Raw genomic sequence first — 17,520 nt, forward strand, 5'->3', positions numbered from 1 at the left:
AAAGATTAGTCTCAGTGTTTTCTGAGTCCTCATATTATCCACAAAAGAAAGCAATGCCCTTCATTTCTACCCTTTAGATAACAGAGTTTTCCAGCTGAGATGCACTTCTGAATCAGCTGTGGAGCTATGCATGCATTCACTACTAGAAATTCTGGTTTGCTAGGTTTGAAGTGAAGTCACTGTATCTGTTTTGTAGTCTTAGATGTTTCTAATAGACACACTTTTAGTTGCGTACCACTACCATTTACCACTACCAGCTTATATTTGAATTTGTATCACACATATTCTATATAGCATGTAGACAGAGTTTCATTGATATTGGTTCTATCTATGGCTTTACAAAGAGGAATCTAGGAGATCCTAGCTATAATGAAAATTTGGGATTTAAAGAGAACCAATCTGAACCCCTCCTCTTTAAAGATGAAAACAGAACAGAGAGGTGAAGGAATTTTCAGAATTGGTAGTAGAACCATAGGTAGATCCAAGACTGATTTAAAGTCTTTCAGCACTAGCATCTTGGACTTAATCCATCTTTGACAAAGGCTTCAAAGCCACTCAGTAATCTAGACATCGTCTTAAGCATCCCAGAGCCTGACGGGGTATTATGAAGTTTCAGAGTATTTAATAAAAGGAGCAAAAATGCAGCCAGCAGGATCTCCTCACATCTTTGAAGATACTAGGCAGGAGTTACTAGTGACATTACTCATAGTTAGAAATTAGAGATATCATCCAGAAAGCTTCTGTGACTTCTTCGTAAACATGGAAAATTCTGACAAGAGACGCCTAGATTTGGTACTGAAGATTGTCAAGAACAGGATGATCATCTGTCTCATTTTTAGACTGATCCTTAAGTATTGGCAGCAAATCTAGAAAATTATGCCAATGCTATATTTACATGTAGACCTGACTTGTAGCTTGTACGTCAGAAAGAAGATATTGTGCCTAGATTGGCAATCTAATAACCAACTAAAGGAAAAGTATGTATTAGTTAGGATTAGATTGGCTGTTAAAAAAAAAATCCAAGTAACAATAGTTCAGTCAAGGTAGAGACTTACTTTTCTTTTGGATTAAAAAACGTCTAGAGGAAAAAGAAAACAGAAACATCCAGAGGGAAGAGAAGTCTAACATTGGTGTGATTGCTTCACAGCTGTCAGGGACAGGTTCTTCTAATTTTGTTCCATCCATCTTGGCACCATCTTCAATCTTCAAGGTATCTGGTGGTTCTCAGTGATTTCTGGAGCTTCAGCCATCTCAAAGGGGCATAACTTCAACTTGAGTCAACTCTCTTAAAAGAACTTTTCTAAAACCAACCTATCCAACAATTTCTGCTTCCATCTCACTAGGCGTTCTTGTTATCAAGGGACACAGGAAAGTTGTAACTGGGCTAGTTGCTATTCGCAATAATTAGGAACTCTGTTATTAAGAAAGGAGGGAATGGATATTGGGCAGGCAACCAACAGATCTGCCACAACCTGTTTTGAAGACTATAATATTTATATTAGGAAAAATCAAAATTTAATAACATCAGAAACTATTGTATAGGATGTAAATTTCACAGATCTCCAAACCACAATCTACCATGTGTCTGATTAATAAAAGCAATAAATCTCTCTGATAGTGTTCTGCTTTGGATTTCTCAGCAGGACTTATTGGGAACAGCTGTTAGGTTTTATATAGTTTAAATGAACTGGAGAATGAGTTCTTCAAAACAACAGGGGAAAAAAGATACTTCAAATTAAATTGTTTCCTTTTGGAGATAAGGAGAATGGAAACAACCTCAAGGACAATTCATTGGCTATTTATGGAGCTAGCAGGAGCAGAGTATACTCTATTAGATGGTATGAGCTTGGTGTGAACCTATTAAAAACACTAAAAACCAAGCCATTTACTATTTAGATGGAATGAGATAGACTGATACAGCACACGAAATAGATTAACACATATCATAGCAATGACTCATACTGATTCCACATAGACAAGACTTGTCCTAGAGAGAAGGATGGGCACACTGAGTTAAAGTTTTAAGTATTAGGTATTGTCTTAGTCCATTTGGGCTTCTGTAACAAAATACTACAGACCAAGTGGCTTATAAACACAGACATTTATTTCCACAGTTCTGGAGGCTGGAAGTCACAGGTCGAGTTAGCAGCATAGTCAGGTTCTGGTGGAGGCCCTCTTCTGAGCTGCAGCCTGTGGATTCCTGCTGTGTCCTCATGTGGCTGAAGTGGCCGGGAGCTCTGTGGGGTCTCTTTTTTTAAGGGCACTTATCCCATTGATGAAGGCCCTGCACCCCCAGAGGCGCCCATAAAATCATCACATTAGGCATTAGGTTTTCAACATACAAATGTTGGGGTTACACAGACATTCAGATCCCAGCAGATAGAATTGCCTCTGCTGTATTCTACCTTTACTAATAAAGAGAGTATGGGGAGATGAAGAGAGAACTTATAGGCAGGAGCAAGCAGGAATTTGCAGCATGTACAACTGTAGACTGTGGTGGACATGAGTGTATTAAGATGAAAGTGTTTCTACTCCAGGAGACCAGATATTTTTTAAAAGTTCTGTAGTCTCATTCATATCCACTGTTCACATTGTTGCCATTTAATATATATTTACTGAGTGCCTCATATTTACAATACACTTTAAGGGGAAATTCATTCACAGGTTGCCACTTAGGTGAGAAAGTCTAGATTTTGGTTTCTTTCTAACTATGAATTTCACATCTGGGGAAAACCCAGCCTTGTGTTTTTATTCCTTTGCCTTTGGTAATTACTTATCAGTAACCAAACCCAGTCTGTTGACTTTGTTCCAATTGATAGAAAACAGGAAACTACAGAGACTCCCTATGAGAAGAAGACCAGGCTGCATCCTCTGTGACCTCACCCCCCCAGTGTGAGTTCTCCTCAGGGCAACAGTTGCAAACAGCTCCACCTCCATGTGGCCTTGGCAGTAAGCATAGAGAGTGCAAATGCAACAACTCTCTTAGCCTGGCCTTTGAGCTCACCCGCCATCTTTTAAACCTTTTGCACTTTTTGGGCATCCTTGGGGGAGAATAGTTTCACTCTCATCCAGCAGTGGATCAGGGACCATTCTCTGTCTTAGGTAGCAGTGGAAATGCCTTTGGCAGTCTGGTTTTAAATGACTGCTTATTTGAACATATTGTGCAATGACAGCCTTTCCCATACATTATTAGTTACCTTTGAAGCTATTGTGTTCAATTTAAGTTCTCCAGTAAGGACTGTGAAAGAAAATGAAGATCTCACCTATTCTTTTTCCTTTCTATCTACTTAATGCTAATGCAGTGATCTCATATTTTGGCTTTTGTGTCCCTCACTCTGCATCCTGTTTCCCTCTGCTTTCAGGTGATGGTCTCCCACAAGTGTACTACTTTGGACCATGTGGGAAATATAATGCCATGGTGCTGGAGCTTCTTGGCCCTAGCTTGGAGGACTTGTTTGACCTCTGTGACCGAACTTTTACTTTGAAGACCGTATTAATGATAGCCATCCAGTTGGTAAGTTGGCATTGCTATTCTGCAGAAGGATAGGCAGGATGGGGCCCCCTGCCATATCTTGCGTCCCTGTTGATGATTTACCAGCTGTAGTAACACTCAGTGAATGCACCCTCGCTGGCTTGATGGCATTCTAGGAAGCTAGCTGGGACAAAAAGAGTTATAACCCAGAGAAGTCACACAGGATTTGTCAGTTGTCCTATTTTAAGAATTTGTACCTTGTGGAGTCCCCATCAAGATGCAGCAGAAACAAATCCGACTAGGAACCATGAGGTTTCGGGTTTGATCCCTGGCCTTGCTCAGTGGGTTAAGGATCCAGCGTTGCCATGAGCTGTGGTGTAGGTCGCAGACACGGCTCGGATCTGGCATTGCTGTGCCTGTGGCATAGGCCAGAAGCTGTGCTCTGATTGGACCCCTAGCCAGGGAACCTCCATATGCCTCAGGTGCAGCCCTAAAAGGACCCAAAAAAAAAAATTTGTACCTTGGAATAATACTTGGCCCTTAACTAAAGTGGAAGTGTATATAGGGAGAAAGAGGATGATCAGGTGAAATTGTACAGATGCAAGTCATTTCTTCATTGGTTTATTTACAGGTTTTAAACACATGGCTATAAAATGTTGTCATGTCCTCCCTCTCCCCTTACCACTGCATCCAAGAAAAAGATTGGAGATGTAGGGAGCTCCTGGTGGTCTAGTCATTAGGATTCGGTGCTTTCACTGCTGCAGCCGGGATTCAGTCCCTCTTCTGGGAACTGAGATCCCACATCAAGCTGCTACACACTGTGCACATCCCCAAAAAAAAGATTGGAAATGAAACTCACTGCTCTAAAATCAGATTCTGGAGTTGTGTGACCACAAATCTGCCTTAGTTCTCTAGCTTCTAATTCTCACAGAGACTGGCATAGCTGAAGAGACAACTCTCTCAGCTCATACCAGATTACACACCAGTGTCAGTTTAAGGAACACTTAAGACACTTCCTTTGAAAAATTCATCAGCCTTTCAACAGAAGGCTATAGATGCTTCTTTATTGGTATGAAATGGTGATGGTCTCACCCACTTTACAGTAAAAACTTGGCAATGTTAGAAAATAGATCTTGACTTTTGAGTCAGAAATTCACATGTCCAGGGTTCCCTTTTTCTATACCAAGTAGAAAAGTTTCAAAGATAGAAATGAGCTTATTGAAATTGGAATAATTTTATGATTATTATTTTGGGCTATGTTCACTTTCTTATAAAAAGCATTTTCCTACCTGTGCTGTTAATTAGCTTGGTGATATCGGTCCAGTATTAACTTCTCTGGGCCTCACTTTTTCTTATTTCTGCAGCAGAGAGAGCTGGGTTAGGGAGCCTATTTGAGTACAGGAAGGTATGGGCAGAAGGTGAATGTGGTGGTGACTCCTTTCTTCAAAAGCCACCAACATATTCTGATATCCTGTCCTCTGAAATGCTTACTTTCTGAAGTGACATGAAGACATCTAATTCTGTTCATCATTTGCAAATTGTTACATTCTGAGGTGAAAATGTGTATTAATCATTTTAGCTGAACTTTCTGTCCTTTTTTTAAAATCCTCTTATTTTGATACTTGGCATATATGTGTTTGTATCAGAAAATATGTTCTGGCTTTTAAGAACAAAGTGACTCTGAGTGGTGAAAGAAATGAGTTTTATTTTACTTTCCGTAATTAAAACTTTCGGCTGATAAAAGAAAACATTTTGATGTATTATTTTTTACAATAAAGTTCTTTAGAGTATTTCCATCATTGTTTTCTCTCTTTTAGCTTTCCCGAATGGAATATGTGCACTCAAAGAATCTCATTTACCGAGATGTCAAGCCAGAGAATTTCCTGATTGGCCGACAAGGCAATAAAAAAGAGCATGTTATACACATTATAGACTTTGGACTGGCCAAGGAATATATTGACCCTGAAACCAAAAAACATATACCTTATAGGGAGCACAAAAGTTTAACTGGAACTGCAAGATATATGTCTATCAACACGCATCTTGGCAAAGGTGTGTTTATTTTCAGCTCCATAAAATGGGCAGGTCATTAAAACAACTTTTTATTCCAGTAACACTTTTGTACCCATTATGCATTACAACTTGTGATTCTTATTGCTTCACAGGGTAAGTGATTTTTATACTTGAGAAATTAAGATGGTAAGTTAGTGACTTTCCTAAGTATACTGTTAACAACTTGAGGATTTTTTATTCTTTGTTTCCAAATACTTAGTTTCTCAGCAGTGTGGGTACTTGAATTATTGAATCAAGGTGGCATCATTTTAGTAAGTTTAGTGATGAGTTTGATCTTTACATACTAATAACCCTCTCTATAACAATTCTGAAAGGGACATCAGGCTGATAGCTGCTTTGGGGAAGAGTGATTCACTAAAACACGGAGTAGGCTTCTGTTCTCTGTGCATAATTTCACGACTCATTTTTCAAGGAAAAGCCTGTATCTTACTCAGTGAAAACATATTTGCTTTTTTGAGTCTTGAATTTTATTTAGGGTAGACAATTTGCACAGATATTGCTAAAAGCTCTAGTCAAGGTAGAAGGCCTTACTTGTTGGAGGAACAAGTCCAGGGGAGAGAAGGCTAACAAACAGTGGGAAGGCCCAGTAGGGAATTACCTGGGTCCTTGCCAGCTTCTCCAGGAAAGCTTCCCTTTTTTTATCTATTTTGTGTGTTGGGCTTTCCTGGAAGATTCTGTTTGAAGAAAGGTTCCAAGGTGATTAAAAAGATGTATTTGAAAATCACCACCCTAGAGAATAGACATATAAACAGAATATTGGGCTCCTAGACATAAATAATTATGTAGGGTGTTTAAATAGTACTGAACTGTTGTATACTAATAAGTATTTTAAAGACTAATGTAACTTGCTGCAGAGCTGGTTCATTGAGTAGACTGTGCAGGTATTCAGATGAGGATTCCACTATTTGCAAAGAGCAAAAATGACATTACAAAGTAGTATGATATGACCTGAGTTGAAATGAATACTGTCAGGATTTCTTTGGTAAACACATGGATATTCTCACTTATCTAAAGGTAATACTTTGAGATAAGACTGAAAGGTCCTCTGCCACTTATTGGTGTCACTTTGGACAAGTTACTCAATCTCCCTGAAACTTACCTGTAAAAAGAGAGTGCTATTTCATGAGGCTATTCTGAGGGTTGAGCGAGTAGTGGTATATGTAACACAGGTCTCTTGCACAGCTCTCAGTCCCTTCTTCCTTCCATTTCATAAGGAGACAGACTGTGTGGTAAATAGTAGTCATGATTGTTTGGCTTACCTGACAGACTCTGCAAGGTGTTGTTCTAATGCCTGCTTCCTGGGCTCAGCATTTGTATTATGATTTTATTATTTTTGTTAAGAAAGGCAAGAACAGAAAAGGGATGGGTATCTGTGTTGTTTGTATAAGGTACAGTGTATAGTTAAGTAAAAGGGATGTAAGTTCTGGTTCTTTTGCTTAAAGCCAGGTGGTCCAATAACCTTCTTCCCTCAGCATCAGTTGTCACATCTGCCCTGAAATAGGGTTCTATGAGATAATGCTGATAAACTGTCTAGCATAGTACCTGATAATAGTGAAGGCTCTATAGTGGTAGTTATCATTTATTCAACAAAATATGACTTAAGCATTTATTGTCATCACACTGGATTCTTTTATCTCTTGGTGTAGCCATTTCTACTGGAATTTTGGAGTTTATCTCCAAACGTGGACTTCCTGAGTTCCAGGTCAGATCCAACTTGTCACCGTATTTGTCTATAATGTCCATATTACAGAAAATACATACAGATGGTTGTCTCATCCCTGTGAACTCTGGCCGCAGTTTCAAACCAGAGAGGTTTCTATAGGAACCCTAATTCTGTTGGTTTTCCACTGTGAAGCATCCTTTATGTTTTAATGAAGAAAAGGGGGAGTTCCCCTGGTGGCTCAGCAGAAACCAATCTGATAGCATCCATGAGGACACAGGTTTGATACCTGTACTTGCTCAGTGGGTTAAGGATCCGGCATTGCTGTGGCAGTGGCGTAGGCAAGTTGCTACGGTTCCCGTTTGACCCCTACCCTGGAAACCTCAATAGGCCACAGGTGCGGCCCTAAAAAAAAAAAAAGAAGAAGAAGAAAAGCGGAAGTATATCTTCAAATGACTTAGAGAGAATTCCCTATTAATTGTATGAGAGAAGAAAACAAAGAGAAGAAGCCTACTAAACCTGACATTTACTACGGTAGATTAGCAACCTTCCCAACTGATGAAACCTGCCCATTTTGTGTCTCTTAATGTTTTAAGTTAGGGTGAGGATACTGGGTCACCTGGCCCCTTTCCTTCAACAAAATATATTTGACCTAAAATTAGAGATGTGATGCAAGTAAACCAAGCCTGTCTTCCTCCTGATTGGTTGAAAGCCTTTATGGTGTGAAGGAATTTTGTGTCCTGGTCTCACTGGTATTGAAACCTTTCTTCTTTGAAAATGAAAATATCCTGCATGAAAGAAACAAGGGCATGTGGAAATACTGAATTGAAAGAATGTGGTGTTCAGAGAAATATGGGAATAAAGCATCGCTCTGGTTTTCACTATTTTTTTTTTCTTTTTTCTTCTTTTGGAAAGATCTTGATGGTTTAAATTATTATAGATTTTAGAATTTCAGAGCTGGAAAATGACTTTTCAGATTATCTAAATCAATCACTTTATTTTGAGGAAATTTAGACCCAAAAGGTGACTTGGCAATGCTTAATTTTGCATAGATTAATAAATTAATGGAAGGGACAGCCAAGACCTAGATGACCTGACTCAGGAACCATTATTTTTCCTGTTATCCCATATTCCACAGCTATTTTTCGTGGTTTTCAGTATTTGAAAAATTACTTTATTACCTTATTCCAGTGAGTTTAATTGTGTTTATTACTCTTTTTTTTTAATTTTTAAAATTCTCATTTTGTAAGGGGCTTTGCTATAGAGAGGAAATGTTGGGCTTTTTTGTACAGATCTGACAGTTAATGAAAATGTGGAGAGTTTCGCCCTCTAGTGTTCAACTATGTAAAGTACGAACACTTGTCCAGTGAATTTTTTTTATTTACCTAGGGGCCTCCTTACAGGAAGTGGATATAAAAGTGGAGAGGTGATGAGTAGGTGTGATATAGTGTGAGAACCTGCAATGTGTGGTTTCTCTGTCTGCCCTGCTCTGTGGGAGGCCTCAACTCACTCTGCCTGTTCTTTTTTCATTTGTGTACCTTTAGGTTCTGTTAAAAAAATACAATTTTGTCTGCAAGTTTTTTTTTGTTTTCAGTTATATATGAAATTTATTGTAAACTTCAGGCAAACCTTGTGATCACAAGCTTCTGATGGTCTTGCTATTTTATTTCATTCTTTTTAAATATTATTTCACCTTATATGTATCAAGTCAACTTTGTTACAATTTATCTCATCAGTGTGTTGCCCCTTCCCATTTGTGATCTCATTTCCAAAAACCTCCTTCAAAATGTAATTTAGAAAAAGTTTCCTTTTATTTCTCCATCTGCCCCATAGCATACTATTCACTTTTTTTTTTTTTTTTTTTCATGCAGATTTCACGTAATAGGAGGCAGCAGTTAAATGTGTTGGGTTTTTTTGCCAGGGGGTGGGGGGTGGGGTGGTCTTAGGGCTGCACCTGAGGCATATGGAAGTTCCCAGGCTAGGGGTCGAATCGGAGCTACAGCTGCCGGCCTACACCACAGCCACAGCAATGCGAGATCCGAGCTGTGTCTGCGAGTTATACCACAGCTCACGGCAACGTCAGATCCTAAACCCACTGAACAAGGCCAAGGATAGCACTGCATCCCCATGGATGCAAGTTGAGTTTGTTACTGCTGAACCGTAATGGGAATTCCAAACATGTTGTGGTTTTATATTTTGAGTTACCTAAATGGCTTTCCCTGCCTTCCTGACTTTGAGGTTTTACTTTCTGCACAAAGAATTCAAAATCAAGTTTAAGGTAGTCCCTTATTCTTGCATCTGTAATTTCTTTTGATAAAGCCCAGAATTTGATTCTAAAAAATAAACACATAAAATGTTTGAGATGAACCATAACTGACAAATTAAAAATGAAGGAATATGGATTTTCCTGGTGGTCTAGCAGTTAAGGATCCAGTATTGTCACTGCTATGGCACAGGTTTGATCCCTGCCTGGGAACTTCTGCATGCTCTAGGCATGGCCAAAAAAAGAAAAAGAAAGAAAAATCCAGTAACTTGTTTTACATAATAAGCTCCCAGAATGCAGGGATGCTGTTTTATGTGCCCATAGAGAGCACCTTAGCAATAAATTTTAGAGTTTTCCTAAGGTGGCTGTGGGACATGGTACAGATGGAAAGGAGCTGAGGATTATGCATTGACACTCACGTACATTAAACTAAATATTAAATGTTAATTTTTATAATGAGTAAAAATAGTAGGCATGTATGCCAGGCATTCTGCAGCTTGTGTCTTTGCAGGCTGAGCCAGAGGTAGCCTCAGCTACTTAATCTGTTGCCTTCTTTTCGTGATGGTAACCAAAGAGTAATTGTAGCCCATGCACTAGAAATAACATTTCATTTAAATTATCTTACTTTCAGGAAGGTGACAACATTGAGTGAGGGGTAGTTACTCACTATTCAGTGATTTGGACTTGGTTTTAGTTTAGGATTTGCTCTTTTCACTTGATATTTACATGCCAGTAACAGATCGAGGCAAAGGGAACATTGCTTTTTTTGGTTTTGATTGAAAATGCTATCCCCAGTTTAGATATACAGAGAATTAGGAAGCAGGGCCTTTACACAGCAGACGGGTTTCTGAAGGGATTACTTGGTTCTGAACCCCTTTCTGCTTTAATAACTGCAAACATAATGTGTGATCTGTCTTGCCTTTTAGAGCAAAGCCGGCGGGATGATTTGGAAGCCCTAGGCCATATGTTCATGTATTTCCTTCGAGGCAGCCTACCCTGGCAAGGACTCAAGGTATCCTTGGAAGTGCTTATGGAGAGCTTTGTATAAATACTCAGTTGGTAATGAGGGGGCTGCTGACTTGATGTCTGTAAGAAGCACAGAGGGGAAGATTGGCTACAGGGATGAGAAGCAGCAGCTAGTTCCATTAGTCTATAATGTAAATGTTCGACTGCGCTTTGGAAGCTCTTATTTGCCCACGTGTGTCTTCATCCCTTTCTGAATCCTTCTTTCTTATTTTGGGGTTTTCTGTAATCTCTTCCCTCATTCCCTCCCAGCCTTGGCAGTGCTGCTATTCTCTCTGTGTCACTGTTCCTCCTCCACTACCCTTATGTAGCAGGAAGAGTGTTCCCAGTATGTTGGGGAATTTCTGGAACAAATTGATGGCAGCAGCTGCTACACATTTTACCGGCAAAGCCAGTAGGGCTTGGCATGCCCCTAAGGGGAACTGGGAAATAGCTGTTAGTCCTATATAGGCTAAAGACCCACCTCAACTAAAATGAAAATCCAGGTTTAACATTACTATTCAAGTGTTTTATTGAGTAAATGCCCAAGCTCATGATAGCTGTTCCTTTGGAAATGTGTAGCTTAAATAAATGTCCTTAAGTAGGTGTCAGTCCATTGCATTTGTGTCAAAGTTAGCATTAATTATAGTTATAACCATTGTAATGATTACTCTGCCTCTGGCTCTTAGTCTAGGCAATAGTGAGCAAGTCCCATTAGATAGTTAACTGCAAGACATTTTTGAGTTGTAATTTATTTCAACATGTGAGCCTAGAAAGAAAATCAGTAGCCTTGGATACCACCACACCCTCTCCCTCCCTCCTTAAGGACAGAATGATTCATTTTGCTGTGCTTTCTTGGACATTGTCCTGAAAAGTAAGGCTTTTATCCCTTCCCTTTGGGAAGATTTTATTTCTTTCCCTTTAAATTTCCCTCCTAACATCTCCATGGTCTTCTCCTAGTTACACATACCTTGTCATTGATATCGACAGCTGTCAAATAGAGTTTCACATTCTATTTGCCCATCACACAGCCAAACAGGGCATTCATGTGTTATTAATTTCTTGAAACATTCACATGATCCGTGAATCATTTTAACAGTAGTTGTAGATCTAAAACTTCTTCAGCATACTTCAGAGCATAATTACTTAAAAAAGCTGGGTGCAGAAGGCCAGGTAGAGCCTCGCTGAGAATCCATTGAGACCACATTGTTGGGCCAAGCTCTAGGAGCCCTCTCTCTACCGTCTTGAGCAAACCAGACTTGGCTGCTTTGAGCTACTGACATATAGCAACTCTGTCTGTTAGTCACACCTGTCATAACTAACATTTTTCCCTCTGGAAGCACATTGTGGAAAGGCAGTTTTTCTACATTGTATTCTTTTTTTCTGTTCAACTTCACAGTCGTTGTGCTATGGAGCCATCTATCTATTTGCCCCTACTTGGATTAGCAGTATTTTTAATCTTACCAAGAGCTGGTCTAAGAAGAAGAAGGCTGAATCACTTTTGAACCCTAGTGGCTACAGGACATTACTAGGCTGTTATAATTTTAATTGTTTTCTTACCCTGGCTACTTGTCTCATTACATTTTTGTTGTCTTCCTGGGACTACTAAATGTATTTGCAAGTAAAACAGATGTTTTGTACAAATCTAAATATATCATCTCTACTACATTTCTTATTTGTTAGTATTAGAAAAAAAAAAAAATGAGACTGTCAAACAAACCCTGCCAGTTTGAGTGAAACAATCATTGTGTCCCCAGACATATTGGGCCTCCCATTCTTAGCACTTCTTTGCAAATAGCTTTTTTTCTCTATTCTCTACAGGCTGATACGTTGAAAGAGAGATATCAAAAAATTGGTGACACCAAAAGGAATACTCCTATTGAAGCTCTCTGTGAAAACTTTCCAGGTAGGATGCTGAAAGGACACTTCAGCCAGTGTGACTGAAGCTTTGAAGGAGGTGGAGACTATGTCTCAGTAACTCTAGATAAGGGTGCCCTCCAGAAGATTTATATTTCCTTTTATTATTACTTAAGATAGGTTTTAGGAGTTCCTGTCGTGGCGCAGCAGAAACGAATCCAACTAGGAACCTTGAGGTTGCAGGTTCAGTCTCTGGCCTTGCTCAGTGGGTTAAGGATCCGGCATTGCCGTGAGCTGTGGTGTAGGTTGCAGACGCGGCTCGGATCTAGCGTTGCTCTGGTTCTGGTGTAGGCCATTGGCAACAGCTCCAATTAGACCCCTAGCCTAGAAACCTCCATATGCCATGGGTGCAGCCCTCAAAAGACAAAAGATAAGAAAAAGAAAAAGATAGGTTTTATCACTTTGCAAAACATCAGTGTCAAATAGTCTATACAGATACACTTTGCTTGGCTTGGCCCAGAGTTTCTCCCCATGAGAAGCTTTCAGCTAATGAGTATGGCCTTTAACTCTTTCCTAACAGAGGAGATGGCAACCTACCTGCGATATGTCAGGCGGTTAGACTTCTTTGAAAAACCTGACTATGAGTATTTACGGACACTCTTCACAGACCTCTTTGAAAGGAAAGGCTACGCCTTTGACTACGCCTATGACTGGGTCGGGAGGCCTATTGTAAGTATCCTCTTTTTACCTCCTCACCTCAGACCAGTGCTGTGTCCCCTGTTTACTTGCCAGACTTTCTGCTTAAATGTATGGGGAAAAAATGCACTCCTTGGACTATAGACTTGACATTTGCCAATCTTTTCAGGATGATGCCCTGAGTTGTTTTCACTAGAGTAATAAGGGAGTTACTCTTCCTTCCTGTGTTTTTAAGATATGACCAATATCCTCTAAGATACCAGAATTTAAGTTAGCTTTTAAGAAGTTTTATTTGAGCAATCCAGGAGCTGGTCCTACATAAACCGTTAAGGTACTTCTGAGGTGTGGAACCTAATACCATAGGAAACTTTTGCATTTACTCTTCTGGCCTGGGGTCCACAGAGCCTGGAGAGCATGGTAACAGTCATCACTGTAGAACATTTTTTTCTTTGCGAAGGTAAACTACTCTCCAATGAACTATTGAGGACCAAACTGTCTCCCTTTTGCAGATAAGCAAACTGAGAAGGCAAGAAAACTTGAAACTGCCCTCGGTGGCTGAAAATAATAATTACTACTATTCTGTGAAAATTAGTATGATGCTCTCATTTGTAAAGGCATTAAGTTGAACCTATTTTCCCCATTTGACGTTTTGTTACATTTTTCTAGCCTACTCCAGTAGGGTCAGTTCATGTTGACTCTGGTGCATCTGCAATAACTCGAGAAAGCCACACACACAGGGATCGGCCCTCACAACAGCCTATACGAAATCAGGTATGTGTTGGACCTACATTGTTTCAGAAATTCCCCTTCTTCGTGGCTAATACGAAATCCCAGATTACTCAGATTCTCTGCCTAAATATATATACTGAAATTAAAAACAAAGGGCTTACCATCACTCACTGTTGTGATGTGGCATTCCAGTACCCCCCAGTCTTGTGTAATGGCACTGAGGTGTGGCCAAGTGTCTTGTATGAAGCATCCACTCCAGAGAAGCTGGGCCTATCAGAATCTGCTGGCCGAAAGGGGCAGTATACCACAGGCCCACAGACATATTGGTGGGACAGGGCAGCCTGCTTTGGGTATCATCTGCAGTCCAGTGTAGAGTTCTCACCGGTGTTAGTTTTTCCTTGCTGATCAAGAAGGGTGTGTAATTTGGACTTCCATTTGACCTGTGCATGAACTGGCGTGAACCTCCACCCCATCTATGTCCCTGTATCCAGGTTAACTCTAGAGCTAGTCAAGTTCTGAACCGGTAGTGAAGACTCAGCTTTGTTTTAGGCCATTCCAGAGAAGGCCATGCCATCCATCTTTCAGTGCTCATGGTTTGGGAAACTAGTGGTTTGGATGAGCAGCTTCTCTCACCCTAAAGAGAGAAGAGGCAACCCCCCCCCCCGCAAAAAAAATCAACAAATTCGACAACATCTTTTTAAAAGGGTAACTGATTGGGAAGTAAACATTAATGATGTTAATCCTTATGTCATGTATATTGCTAAGAAAAAAATGAGTACCTCAGTAGTTACAGCAGCAAATAATAATAAATAGATACATATACACATAATCATTATCAAATTAGCTTGTTCCCCCTCATTCCTGATCTCACTGTTTTATATTCACAGACATTTTTACAATAAAATGCAAAAACACTTATCTCACAGGTGTACATGTGAAAGTACATGGATTAAAAATACCATATAGAGGAGTTCCTTTCGTGGCTCTGTGGGTTAAGAGCCCAACTAGTGTCCATGAGGATGTGGATCAATCCCTGGTCTCACTCAGTGGGTTAAGGATCCGGCATTGCCATGAGCTGCTGTGTAAGTTACAGTTGCAGCTCGAATCTGGTGTTGCTATGGCTGTGGTGCAGACTGGCAACTGCAGCTCCGATTCAACCCCTAGCACAGGAACTTTTCATATGCCACGAGTGCAGCCTTAAAACACAAACAAAAAAACTATATAGAATCCAGGTGCCCCCTCCAAAGCAAAAAAACAAGCAAAAAAAAAAAAGTGTAAAAGTATATACACACACATACCTATACATATAAAGATAGACTCATCAGTAGGTGTATACTTTTGGCAAAATGTGTGGCATGTTGGGTAAGAAAAACATTTGTGAAGGAAATCTATACATTAGAGAGTACATAAAAGAGAGTATACAGGCAAAAAAGTGGGACTTAGCAAACTTGTGTCCACTAATCGAGTCCAGAGTTACATACTTTAATCAAAGCAGTTGACTAAGGATTTTCTTTTGACTGGCTTGACAGCAGAGTACTTAGACTTCTGCACTTGTTCTCCCATACCCCTTTTAAAAACTGTGGAGTGCACAGTTCAGCTGACACACTCATGCATTGCTCTTGACTTTGCAAGTTAGAAATTTTCTAGAGGAGTTCCTGTCATGGCGCAGTGGTTAATGAATCCAACTAGGAACCATGACATTTCAGGTTCGATCCCTAGCCTTGCTCAGTGGGTTGAGGATCCAGAGTTGCCGTGAGCTGTGGTGTAGGTTGCAGGTGCGGCTCGGATCCTGCATTGCTGTGGCTCCGGCATAGGCTGGCAGCTACATCTCTGATTAGACCCCTAGCCTGGGAACCTCCATATGCCAAGGGAGCGGCCCCAGAAAAGGCAAAAAGACAAATAAATAAATAAATAAATAAATTCTCTAGAAAATAATTTGATAAAGTTACTTTTCTCTGATAGAATACATTTACCTCTTGGAATCAGTCATAATAAAACAACCCAAGATAAAATTAAGTTCTGTGCATTAACCTGTCACAGCGCCATTTATTTAAAAAAAAATTTTTTTTTTTGCTGTTTTAGGGCCACACATCAGGCATATGGAAGTTCCCAGGCTAGGGGTCGAATTTGAGCTACAGCTGCTGGCCTAAATCACAGCCACAGCAATGCAGGATCTGAGCCACGTCTGCAACCTACACCACAGCTCACAGCAATGCCGGATCCTTAACCCACTGATCGAGGCCAGGGATCGAACCTGCACCTTCATGGATCCTAGTTGGGTTCATTAACCACTGAGCCACAAAAGGAACTCACACAATGCCATTTCTAGCAAAGTTTTAGAAATAATAAACCTACTCATATTCAAGAGAGGTTATAGATCTGCTTAAATACTTTATCAAATAAATTGGGTTATAGTAAAATGAATTGTAATGCTTTTATTTGGTGGAATATTATATAGCTGCTTAAAATAATATTTAGGAAAACCTAGCAACCTGAAAATGTTTATATAGTGAAGAAATCATAATACCAAATTAAAAATACCTCATGATTCCCTTTAAGGGGAGGGAAAATGAGAAAATCAATGGGAGGAGATAATGCCAAAATAGTTACAGAAGTAGTGAAAGTTGTAGTGTTGTGGGTAATATTTTCCAGACTATTCAATAATGAAGTTATGTTACCTTATAAGGAAAACTACATTTAAGTAGTAAAGGCATGGAAAAGAAAAAAAATAATTTAAGTAGTCAGCAAAGTCATAACTGCTGGCTCAGGTTTTCAAAATATTTGAAAACTAAAATATGTGTTTCCTTTCATTTCCCTTGTCTTTTTTGCTTCATTGAATTCATAATCAATGCTGCTGTTCTGAGTGAATTTTATAGGGAAAAAGGATGATTGAAAAGCCAGATTGGGGTGAAAAGGAAGTCATACCTAGTGTCTGAATAGAAGTACAGTGAAATTCAGTGTAATTTTACGTGAAAGGTCATTAAACCAGGATGTGTAATTAGGAAATCTCGTCTGCAGGGCAGTGAACTTTTTGAAGAGTCGATTTGTCTTTTTTTGTTGTTGTTGTAGGGCTTTTAGTATCCCATTGCTGCTAAGGGATCAAAATTCCCCACATTAGTGCAAATTTTACACCTCCTTTCTAGCAGGATTCTGAATTCTTGCTGGGTAGAATTCTTTCTGCACAGTGCACTGCGGGTAAATGGATTTTTAGTTCAGCCTTTACACTGTATCTTAGTCTTTGGTCTCATTGCTTGTGTTCCAGCATTAGGGTTGCTTCCTTTAAGGGTTTTTTGTTTGTTTGCTTGCTTTTTTTTTTTTTTTTTTTTTTTTTTTTTAGAGCCATTCTTTTCAAGTTTTGAAGTCAGCAAAAGAAGAAAGAAAAATCTCTCCTTGAGAAAGATTGAAAGATATTTACTTTAGGGACAGCTCACCTTTTCAGCAATTTTGACTCAGTAAATCTAGCTAAGGACTTGCTATGTGAATGTATATCCTCACAATACGAAGATAAATAGGGAGTCCTTGTCCTAAAAGAACTGACAAGCAGATAAGCCAAGTAGCCAGATAACTTATAACACAAGGCAGAGCAGATCAGCAGCCCAAGTTACAAATGATTTATCTTCAGGGATTTGGAAGGAGACTTTGCATCCAGTCTGAGCATGACAAAAAATTTCATAAAAGCTGCATTTTAAATGCTCTTGGGGAGTTCCCTTCATGGCTCAGTAGTTAACGAATTCGACTAAGAACCATGACGTTGCAGGTTCGATCCCT

At 39.6% G+C, this 17,520-nt stretch overlaps 1 protein-coding gene across 13 annotated transcripts in view; it reads left to right on the top strand.

The window, feature by feature from the left end:
• Positions 1 to 17,520, top strand: part of CSNK1G1 (casein kinase 1 gamma 1) — a 193,996-nt gene that overhangs the window by 143,159 nt on the left and 33,317 nt on the right. For 9 of the 13 annotated variants that reach the window (XR_014809746.1, XR_002344535.2, XR_002344536.2 and 6 more), the window contains 6 exons: positions 3,363 to 3,514; positions 5,290 to 5,524; positions 10,395 to 10,480; positions 12,292 to 12,376; positions 12,908 to 13,056; positions 13,690 to 13,794. Coding sequence is in view for 6 of the 13 variants with exons in the window: in XM_021093859.2 (XP_020949518.1) it covers positions 3,363 to 3,514; positions 5,290 to 5,524; positions 10,395 to 10,480; positions 12,292 to 12,376; positions 12,908 to 13,056; positions 13,690 to 13,794 (812 nt within the window). In the remaining 7 variants the exon portion in view is untranslated. The remainder of the gene's footprint in view (positions 1 to 3,362; positions 3,515 to 5,289; positions 5,525 to 10,394; positions 10,481 to 12,291; positions 12,377 to 12,907; positions 13,057 to 13,689; positions 13,795 to 17,520) is intronic. The other 4 variants (XR_014809759.1, XR_014809766.1, XM_084967592.1 and 1 more) reach the window with 1 other exon arrangement.

Source organism: Sus scrofa, chromosome 1 (genome assembly GCF_054392235.1).
Source record: "Sus scrofa isolate SSC_HxYL_T2T_F1_AM1 chromosome 1, Sscrofa_HxYL_maternal_Yorkshire_Landrace_v2.0, whole genome shotgun sequence".
NCBI classification, from domain to species: domain Eukaryota; kingdom Metazoa; phylum Chordata; class Mammalia; order Artiodactyla; family Suidae; genus Sus; species Sus scrofa.